The following is an 11,150-nucleotide window of genomic DNA, read 5'->3' on the forward strand; positions in this document are numbered from 1 at the left end:
AAAGAAATTGGGAGATTGGGAGAACAATTTGAAAAAAGAATCGACTTACGATTAGGAGTCTTGAGAAAACGAATTCGTTTGATTTTTTATGACAAATGGAAGTTGTTCTCTACCTCTGTCGTTAGCGTGTAAGCTATGTGTGCCAGCTTTGGGGAAAATCCAACTGTTAGGAAGAATCGAAGGACTCACAATAATCCAATGAGTTGCAGCAAACGCCTATCTTCGTCGTAGGAGTGAAAGAGAGTTAATCATGATCGATTTTGTCTTCTCAATTGATATCCGATAAGGTATGAGGAGTTGATATGTGATAACGTATGAGGAAGAAAGTAAAGCACGGTTAACTTCAAACGACGTCGGATAATTACTTTTGGTACCTAATGTTATATACCCTTAAGGGTATATTCAGTTTTCCATATATATATATATATATATATATATATATATATATATATATATATATATATATATATATATATATATGATACATGTGTCGTATTTATTACCTGAACCTCGAGTGCATAGATGATCCATGGCTCACTATTACTTTTTCCTTTGTACCCTCCTTACCTTGTCATTATCTTTTTATGGAACATCCGCCGTGAACTACCAAGTAACTAACTTTGCTGAGAAAACGCCTGGCGGAATCCGTTTCACCAAAGAAATTGGAATTCCCTTCACAAAGACACTAATGGGTACCATCAACAACTACGTATGGACCACCATCTTTCAACAAAGCGATCCTGCTGACCGAAAGCCTGTGCCCACTATGACCATTTACATCATAGAGTACAAAGGAGCCGAAGCTATCGCTTGGGGTGATAATATTAATGTTAGTTCTGTTTATCTAGAAGGGTATCAAGGGAACCTGAAATGGGAATTCACGTCCCTTTTGTACCATGAAATTACCCACGTTTTTCAATGGGATGGTGAGGGTAAAGCTCCACTTGGCTTGGTAGAAGGGGTGGCGGACTATACGAAATTAAAAGCGAATTATGCCCAAGTTGGTTTTGCAAAACCAGGAACTGGTAATAAATGGGACCAGGGGTATGATTTCACAGCTCGTTTTCTCGAGTATTGTGATGGGATTACCCCAGGGTTTGTGGCAAAGCTAAACAAAAAGATGAGGAAAACTTTTGACGTCAAGTTTTTTCAAGAGTTGACAGGAAAGCCCTTGGATACACTATGGAAGAATTACAAGGCTAAATATGGGAATATAAAACATGGTGATGAAATAACTGAATTTGTTAATTGAAAATATATTAAAACTGCGTTCTTTACGAATAGTAATTATAACAGGTCGCAAGATATCAAAAAAAAAATGTTATGTTGGTTTTTTATTAAACAAGAAACGTAGGTGTTCCTTGAAAGATCTATTTTTATGTGAATACTAGAAGAAATAACAAAAACCTTCACTCGCAACATGATGTCTCGAAATATAAATAATGTATAGGTCGTTGAATGATGAATAATGATGTAATAGATCTTTAGTTAGGAGATAACTAGTTAATGCTTATCAGAAATGCAAATCTAGCTAGTGTTCTTCTATCATAACTTTATTTTTAGCCAGGAAAATTAACTCAACCAATCCCGAGCAAATTGTAACATTATAAGCTGATCCATTGTCCTTATCTGTTATTGTCCTTATCTGTTATTTCATCGACAACGAATCCACGAGCCAAGAGATCGACGTCGTTCATTTTCATCTTCGATTGCAACAGTAATCGTCAAATCACATTTGTAGATCACTTCAATCTGGCGAGGGTGTCTATCTGCCTAACCTCCGAGATCAGATTTTTATGAGCTTGAATCTCACTCTAAATTTGGTATCTACTAATGAAAATTTAGCTATCATCTGTTTCTATTGTTCATTCCTTACGTTTGTTTGACCTTTATGAATTGTTTTTGCCTAATCATTAATTTGAACTTGTTTAGTCAATATGTTTTTAAAAAGAGTTAAATCCTTGTGTTGATTGTATGTATAAAAATAGACACTTGTGTTATTGAAAAATATAGATATTTGTTTGCATTCAACATGTTCGATGAAATGCCTCAATGAGAAATATCACATGTTAACTTCACTTTGACTTCATGAATGATGAACCAATTCCAATTTAGGATTCTGTCCAAGTCAACATCGGAAATGTCGATGAACTCGTTGCCAATAAAGTCATCACACAGGTACTAACTATATCATTCTACCTAAAGTGGCTGAAATTTGAGTTATTGTTTTTTTATAGTGTTATATGACTGGATAAATCTTCATTATATTCATCAAATATGTTAAAGGTTAGTGTCTTGATACATTAATCCTAGTTTTTTTACTTAACTTATTAATACATTGTGTCCAGATTAAGATTAAGTAAAAAAGAAAGTCATAATAGTTGTCTGGATTGATTGAGTTAAAAAGAAAAGGATCCTAAATCATTGAAACTTAGTAAAAAAGAGATATCCTGTAAATGTTTGAAATGGTTATGGTTGCAGCATATTGAGGTATTGACACCAATGGAGAAACTCAACTACTATGTTGTCCAACAAAATCTGATCTTGCTTTGGTTTTTTGATGTAATAGATTCAAGCAATTATTAAAATGTTGATCATGGATATTTAGCAAGTTCTTATCATTCTGGAACAATATCTGGATTTATGCTCTTGACATCATCTGGAACAACAGAAAGATCTTTTACAATCTTTTTCCTTTTCTTTTCTTTTTTTTTTCAATATGGAACTGGAATAAAAAATACATACTTTTCCAGTTTAGGGCGGTTGTAATTGGTCTTGGTGCTCTTTTTATACATATTTTTCTAAGTTAATTTTGTATTGGAAAGTAAAAAAGTTGAATCTTTGGTTACATAATAATTAGGAAACATTATGTTGGTAAAGAACTATAACCTTTTTGTGCTGTTTTGTTATAGAAAAATATTTCATGATCCACTAATCTTATTTTTTTTTCATTACAGAAGTACATTTCTGAGAGAGATTATGAACAATTTGGTATTTTATTATTGTCGTGCAATTTGAAAGTATATAAAAATCATATATTTCATCCATGTAACAGAATTTGAGATTTTTTTGGAAGTTTTGAGTGAAAATTGACATGAGACATTGGTGGATCTATTAATCGTGAGATAGCTTAATTCTTATTGATTTGATTGGCTGATGCGATTTTTGTTTATCCTTATTTTATCTTCTTTTCTAATAGGACCCTTTGGAGATTATTAAAGAATTAGATGAGTAATTTTTTCGGGCCGTGAATTCCGGCGGAAAATGTTGGCTTTGTTGGAGGTTTTGACTTGCACATTTCCTAACGAAACACCCTCAGGTAAAATCTCATAATTTAAATAAATAACTTTCAATTAAATTGCTTGAAACTTTATGTTCCATGAAATGTACAATTGCTATTGCTTTCTGTATAAGTTCTCATTGCATGACTCCTCAGAATTAGTTGATGTCAGCTCTAGAAAAGGTGTTACAATATTATCATGGCAATTTGATGAAGATAGATATGAGTTATATATTATTCACATGTAAATCGCATATAGTTCACATGTAAATCACATATTAATTACATGTGACTCACATGTAAATCACATATGAATCACATGTAATTCACATATAAATCACAAGTGAATCACATATGAATTACATGTGATTCACATGTAAATCACATGTAATTCACATATAAATCACATGTAAATCAAAAGTGAATCACAGATGAATCACATGTGATTCACATGTAAATCCCAAGTGAATCACATATGAATCACATGTAATTCACATATAAATTACATGTGATTCACATGTAATTCATATATGAATCACATGTAATGTACATGTAAATCACAAGTGAATCACATATGAATTACATGTGATTCACATGTAAATCACATATAATTCACATATGAATCACATGTAATTCACATGTAAATCACAAGTGAATCACATATGAATTACTGTGATTCACATGTAATTCATATATGAATCACATGTAATTCACATATGAATTACATGTGATTCACATGTAATTCACATATTAATCACATGTAATTCACATGTAAATCACATATCAATTACATGTGATTCACATGTAAATCACAAGTGAATAACATATGAATTAAATGTCTGTAATGCCCCGATTCTCAGGTATCGATTTTGTAAAAGAATTTCTTTGATTCAAGGTCTACTCGATGAGTTTGTTGCCCTACTCGTCGAGTAGCAGCGAGTTGGTCCACGTATTTTAGTGGCCTACTCGCCGAGTCCAAGAAGGGACTCGACGAGTAGGAGCTGGCAAATGAAACCCTAAATCCCGGGGTTTAGGGTTGAAACCGTATTTTAGTGGCCTATCATTGGCCTTCCCCAGCCTCCCCTTTATAGTTACTTGACACCCTCAAACCCTAATACGTGTGAGCATACCCCCATTTGTGTTTTTAAGCTTGGGAAGAGGATTGTTGGTGGGAAGAAGCTTGGAAATCAAGTGGCTAAGGGCAAGGAACGTGTGGAACCAGAAATCTACTTCAGTTAGCATCCTTCCTAGAAGGTATTAAGCCGTTATCCTAACCCCTCTTCTTTCTAGATCTATGTTGGGTGGATTTTAGGGCTTTTCTAGCTTATTAGGAAGCCTTTCTTGTGTTTGAGCTAAGATCTGAGGTTGCAACTTCAGATCTAAACTCTCTTGGGTCTCTAAGTCCTTAAAGTTTCCAGTTTTTGCAAGAATGAGACTCTCCTAAGGTGTAGAGCTCCATTGAAAGCTTGGATTGGTCATTTAGAGTCTCTAGGGCCTTGCATGCACATAAAGTTTGCAACTTTACGTGATAAGCATGCCCTAGGAGCTTAGATCTGCAATATGGAGTCGTTGCATGGCTTAAAAAGTACCTGAATGGTTGAAGGTCTGGAGGGGGCTCGGCGAGTTGCATAGTAAACTCGACGAGCCACATGAAGATGGTCCTGTACTCGATGAGTTGGATGAACAACTCGACGAGTCCTTTGGAGATTGTCATAGACCCGATGAGTAAGTAGAATGACTCGGCGAGTCGGTTAGGGTTTTCCCAACCTTCGGACACGTTTGAGCACGGTGAGTTGTAAAGGGAAAACTCGGCGAGTTAGCCAAGGAGTTACGTCCGCTGACACTAGGAACTCGACGAGTCACTCAAGTGACTCGGCGAGTTGGCGAGTCATGCCAGGAACTCGGCGAGTAGCTAAGGGTACTCGACGAGTTGAGGTCAACATGGACTATTGACCTTGAAAGTTGACCTGGACTTTGGCCGAGGGTTGACTTTTGGACTTCTGGGAGTATCTTGGGAATTTATGAACTTTGTGATGTGTCAGATATAGGTGGTGGAGTTTGTGGTGGTGATCCGGGAGTTGAGCTTTCTAGTTTCAGACGACAGTTGCGAGGTGAGTTATCCTCACTATACTAAGGGGTCTAAGGCACCAAGGCCGGCCCACTGAATATGTTATCCTAGCAGTGTTAGAATGTTGAGTATGAGTAGTGTTCCATGTTAGTGGTTACGCCAGTTAGGTAGATCTGTATGGCTACTTGTGTTGTTATGTGATTATCTGCAATGTCAGTAGTTATGTTATTTGTTGATGTGCTATGCGGGATGGGTTGAGGTGATACTGCTCCGTGCGGTAACCAACAAACCCGGGAGCATTCCAGATACGTGCTAAGGGAGACTCGTACTGTGGGCTCGATGGCAAGCCTGATGTGAGCTGTGGGCCCGGAAGGCAATCCAGACTTACACTGTGGGCCCAGGGGTGATCCAGTCTGTAAAGCTGTGGACCCAATACATGTTGTTGTTTATATATGTGTTATGTGCAGTGTATCGGTATTTTTGGGGGAACTCACTAAGCTTTCGGGCTTACAGTTCCAGTTTATTGTTTCAGGTACATCAGGGGATCGCGGCAAGGCGAAGGCATGATCGTACAGCTCCCCCGTTCTGTTTATGGTTCTGGGGAAAAACTATGATATAAACTATTTTGGAAAACGAATTTGTAATCATTAATGGATCTTAAATGTTTTGAAAAGTTTAAATTTGGTCTGAAATTTTTGGGTGTTACAAGTTGGTATCAAAGCCTTGGTTTGAGTGAATTGGAGGAACATGCGTGTGAATCCAGTCTCAAATCAAGGAAAGGTTTTCAAAATGATTTCTAAAATGGTTTTCAAAATAAGTAAAGGAGGATGCAGGGTGTACGATCAGCCGGAGCCAGTATGTAGACCCCAAAATACCATACAGTTATTTGATTATGTGATATGTTAGAACAGCATGCTAGAGATAGGCTAGGGATCTTCAGGAATTGCATGATAGAATTGCCTGATTATATGATGCCTGCTAGCCTAGGGTTTTCCTTATATGAGATTGACATCATTACTATAGTTTCTTAGTGTATGCATCACAGTTATACATAAGTAAGATCTTATAGCCTGATAATGTTGGGTTCGACCTTATGTTCTGTTCTCATTGATTAGGGCTTAGGGTAGGATCGGATATTCGAAAGTCTATAGGGTCCAGTGTTATGTATGGCTAGCATACACTAGTGCTACAGGGTTGGTGGAAGTTTCATGGGTGAATGGGTTATGAGATATCTAGCATTCCTCTAGGAGTGAGGATTGAGCGCTCGCTATGTTTATGTATTAGTAGGTTGTTGTGGTGATACTTGAGACAAATATGGGTAGGTGTGGAAGGTAGTATGGGCCCGTACTACTGAAAGCACAAGACCCATACGCGTATCAAGGAAGTCACAACCCCAGGGTTTAGTCGGGAGTTGGCTCCTAGTTATTTATGTGGATTATCTGATATCTTGTGGTATGTTTCAGAATGGTGATGACGAGACGCTTTGTGACTGGATCCGGTTCAGGATCAGGATCAAGAGATGGAGGCCAGGAGGGGCCAACAACACCTGAGCCCGTGGTGTAGATGGGTACAGAGGAGTTGGATGCTAGGATTCGGGAGATCCTGCATGATGAGGTTGCAGCTGCTTTCCGGGCACAACTGTCGGAGATGTTTGGGTCTATTAAGACCACCATGGTTGAGTACTTCGACGAGCGATACGCAGCCCTTGCAGAGATGGCTGTCGCTGCAGCTGCATCGACTGTAACAGTGGCAGGGGGAGGAGGAGGAGCCACTCGGGGCTTCTAGTACAGGGACTTCGATAACACGAAGCCCCCTACTTTTTATGGGACGCAGGACCCCATCAAGGCTATGAGGTGGATCTCAGATGTGGAGGGGTGTTTCTTTACCTTCTCGTGCCCTACTGACCAGAAGGTCAGGTGTGCTTTGAACTTGCTAAGGTCCGGGGCCAAGGACTGGTGGAGGTTGGCGACTGGGTCGTACACTGATGATCAGAGAGCTGCTGTTACTTGGGAGCAGTTCAGGGATATGTTCCGTTCCCGATTCATTCCACGGGTCGAGCGGGAACGGTTGTTACATGAGTTTTTGAGTTTGAGACAGGATGGGGAGTCGGTGACGGAGATCATCCGCATGTTTACAGAGAGGGCGATGTTCTGCCCAGAGTTCGCTTCCGAGCAGGCTCAGATGACTCGTTATCTGAGCATGCTCAAGGTTGACATCCGTCAGTTTGTGTCTACCCAGCGATGTGATACTCTTTTGGAGTTGCAGGAGGCCACTAGGCGGCATGAGTTGGAGATTGAGCTGCAGTCGAGGGAGCAGCGGCAGGCCCCGACACAGTCGCAGCCGGCGCCGAAGCGGTCTAAGACCGCTGATTCTAGGACCGGGGGTCAGCAGATCCGTACTTGTGGAAAGTGTGGCAAGGGTCATTCTGGTATGTGTCGAGCTGGTAGTGGGTGCCACAGGTGTGGCAAGGAGGGGCATTACGCGAAGGACTGTCGCCAGGCAGTCCCGGTTCAAGGTATGAGGTTATGTTATCACTGTGATCAGGTTGGCCACGTGAATGCCAACTGTCTGTTGCTTGCCGCCAAGCCAGCGCAGGTTTCCGCGCCAGCTACATTGAGGATTTCTGAGGGGAGGCCAGATAAGGCAGAGCCTCCGAAGGCTCAGGGGCGTGCCTTCCAACTTACGGCCGAGGAGGCCAAGGCAGCACCGGATGTGGTTGCTGGTATGGTTCTGTCTTTTATCTTATTTACTATATATGTAGTATGCTTATCTGTTGTACCTGTGATTAGGTACGTTTTTTGTGAACTCCTTACCTGCATTGGTTTTATTTGACTCGGGGACGAGTCGGTCTTTTGTATCTCAGACATTTAGTAGGGAATTCAAAGTGCCAGTAGGCGAACTAGAGTGTCCGTTATGAGTCTCTATCGCTAACGAACACGGGGTTTCTGCTTCTTCGGTCTACCGAGGATGTGAGATGGAGATCTTCGGGATACCTTTTCCGATAGACTTGATCCCGATTCCCATAAGGGATGTATGCGTGATTGTGGGGATGGACTGGCTCAGTCGATTCGGTGCCATGATTGATTGCGAGGGTCAGCGGGTGGTGGTTCGAACCCCAACTGGGGGAGAACTGATCGTATATGGTGAGGGCACCAGAGTGGGGTCAGGGTTTTGTTCAGCCGCCAGGGCTCGGCAGGACATTCAGCACGGGTATGCGGGTTATCTAGCGTATGTGGTGGATACGCGGGTCATGGATCAGATTTCAGTTTCATAGGTTCCATTGGTTAGGGAGTTTGCCGACGTGTTCCCGGAGGAGTTGCCAAGGATACCTTCGAAGAGGCAGGTCGAGTTCCGGATCGACCTTGTACCAGGTGCGGCTCCTATCGCCAAGGCGTCGTACCGATTGACGCCACCCGAGATGCAGGAGCTGTCTTCACACCTGCAGGAACTGTTGGGCAAGCAGTTCATTCGACCTAGCAGTTCTCCATGGGGAGCACCGATCCTTTTCGTCGGGAAAAAGGACGGTTCGCACTGGATGTGCATTGATTATAGGGAGTTGAACAAGTTGACGGTGAAGAACTGTTATCCATTCCCAAGGATAGACGATATTTTCGATCAGTTTCAGGGTGCATCTTGGTTTTCCAAGATAGATTTGAGGTCGGGGTATCATCAGGTCCGGGTCAGAGAGGAGGACGTGGAGAAGACCGCGTTTCGGACTCGTTATGGTCATTATGAGTTCGTGGTGATGCCATTTGGGCTCACCAACGCGCCAGCAGTATTCATGGACCTGATGAATCAGACCTGCAGACCGATGCTTGATCGCTCGGTCATTGTGTTCATAGATGATATCTTGGTGTATTCCAAGACTCGTGAGCAGCATGAGGAGCACCTCAGGGAGTTGTTGGATGTTCTGAGACGAGAACGGTTGTATGCTAAGTTTTCGAAGTGCGAGTTTTGGTTACGAGAGGTCCAGTTCCTAGGACATCTCGTGGATCAGGAGGGGATTTTGGTCAACTCGGCCAAGGTCGAGTCAATCATGCAGTGGGAGGTACCGAGATCTCCCTCGGACATCCAGGAGCTTTTTTGGATTAGCAGGGTACTACCGGAGATTTATTCGAGATTTCTACAAGATTGTGGTACCCCTCATTCGTCTGACGAGGAAGGGGGTGGATTTCCGGTGGGGCCCTGAGCAGCAAAGGGCGTTTGAGACCCTCCGTCAGCGCTTATGCGAGGCTCCAATCTTGACATTCCCGGAGGGAGTTGAGGATTTTGTGGTATTCTGTGATGCATCCATCACAGGTTTGGGGGCGGTCCTTATGCAGAGAGGCCAGGTGATAGCCTACGCGTCGCGGCAGCTAAAGCCGCATGAGACGAGATATCCTACTCATGATCTGGAGCTGGGAGCGGTGGTGTTCGCTCTCAAGATATGGAGGCATTAATTATATGGGGTTCGTTGTACCATATATACGGATCACAAGAGTTTGATACACATCATGGATCAGCCAAACCTAAACATGAGGCAGCGCAGGTGGCTGGATGTAGTCAAAGACTACGACTGCGAGATCCTTTACCACCCCGGTAAAGCGAATGTGGTTGCGGACGCTTTGAGCCGCAAGTCAGCTGGGTGTTCAACCCCAGCGGTATGTATGAGGATAGCGGTGGATTCTCCGCTTGTGAGTTTGACGGAGATGCCCAGGTTGAGGGCATGCGACCGGAGAACTGGAAGTTGGAGAGGATCAAGGGTGAGAACACCCAGTTTGTGCAGGATAGCCGAGGATTATTGACTCGGTGCGGTCGGGTATGGGTTCCGATGTATGGTGGGGTCAGACAGACAGTCATGGAGGAGGCTCATAAGTCTCACTTCTCTGTTCACCCGGGGGCCACCAAGATGTACCGGGAGTTGAGTTTGAGCTACTGGTGGCCGTGCATGAAGCGAGAAATCGCTTGGTACGTCGAGAGGTGGTTGACCTGCAGGATGGTCAAGGCCGAGCATCAGAGGCCGCATGGCAAGCTGCAGCCCCTGGAGATTCCCATGTGGAAATGGGAACATATCACGATGACTTCATTACCAAGTTGCCGAGGACGACGAAGGGATTTGATGCTATATAGGTCATCGTAGATCGATTGACCAAGAGTGCCAATTTATTGGCTATTCGGGAGAGTTCGTCGGCCGAGAAGTTGGCCGACATGTACGTCCGCGAGATCGTGTCTCGCCATGGGGTTCCGGTCTTCATTATCTCTGACCGAGATGTTAGGTTTACCTCCCGTTTCTGGCAAAAGTTCCACGAGGAACTGGGCACGCGGTTGCACTTTAGCACAACATTCAATCCGCAGACCGGCGGTCAGAGCGAGCGGACCATTCAGACCCTCGAGGATATGTTGAGGGCGTGTTTCATTGCCTTCGGTCAGAGTTGGGATTCCCACCTACCGCTTGCGGAGTTCGCCTACAACAACAGCTATCATTCCAGCATTGGCGCCCCGCCTTTCGAGCTGTTGTATGGGCGGAGATGTCGCACCCCGGTTTGTTGGGGTGAGGTCGGGCACATGGTGATGGGGCGGACGGAAGTAGTCTTGCAGACTACCGAGAAAATTCAGCAGATTAGGCAGCGATTGCAGGCCGCTCAGAGTCGGCAGAAGAGTTACGCCGACAGACGACGATCTGAGTTAGAATTTCAGGTGGGTGATATGGTACTCCTGAAGGTCTCACCCTGGAAGGGTGTGATTCGCTTCGGGAAGAGGGGGAAATTGGGTCCCCGTTACATTCGGCCATTCAGGATCATTGCCAGGGTTGGCAAGGTGGCT

At 43.2% G+C, this 11,150-nt stretch overlaps 1 protein-coding gene across 1 annotated transcript; it reads left to right on the forward strand.

Annotated features, from left to right (window-relative positions):
• The first annotated feature begins 500 nt into the window (after positions 1–500).
• LOC145121109 (uncharacterized) lies at positions 501–1,471 on the forward strand. Its single transcript, XM_079056891.1, has one exon. It carries the CDS (start codon positions 530–532, stop codon positions 1,250–1,252), a length of 723 nt encoding a protein of 240 aa, XP_078913017.1. The 5' UTR covers positions 501–529; the 3' UTR covers positions 1,253–1,471.
• The last annotated feature ends 9,679 nt before the right edge of the window (positions 1,472–11,150 follow it).

This window comes from Lactuca virosa, chromosome 6 (assembly GCF_052849685.1).
Source record: "Lactuca virosa cultivar CGN04683 chromosome 6, Lactuca_virosa_CGN04683_v6, whole genome shotgun sequence".
NCBI lineage: Eukaryota > Viridiplantae > Streptophyta > Magnoliopsida > Asterales > Asteraceae > Lactuca > Lactuca virosa.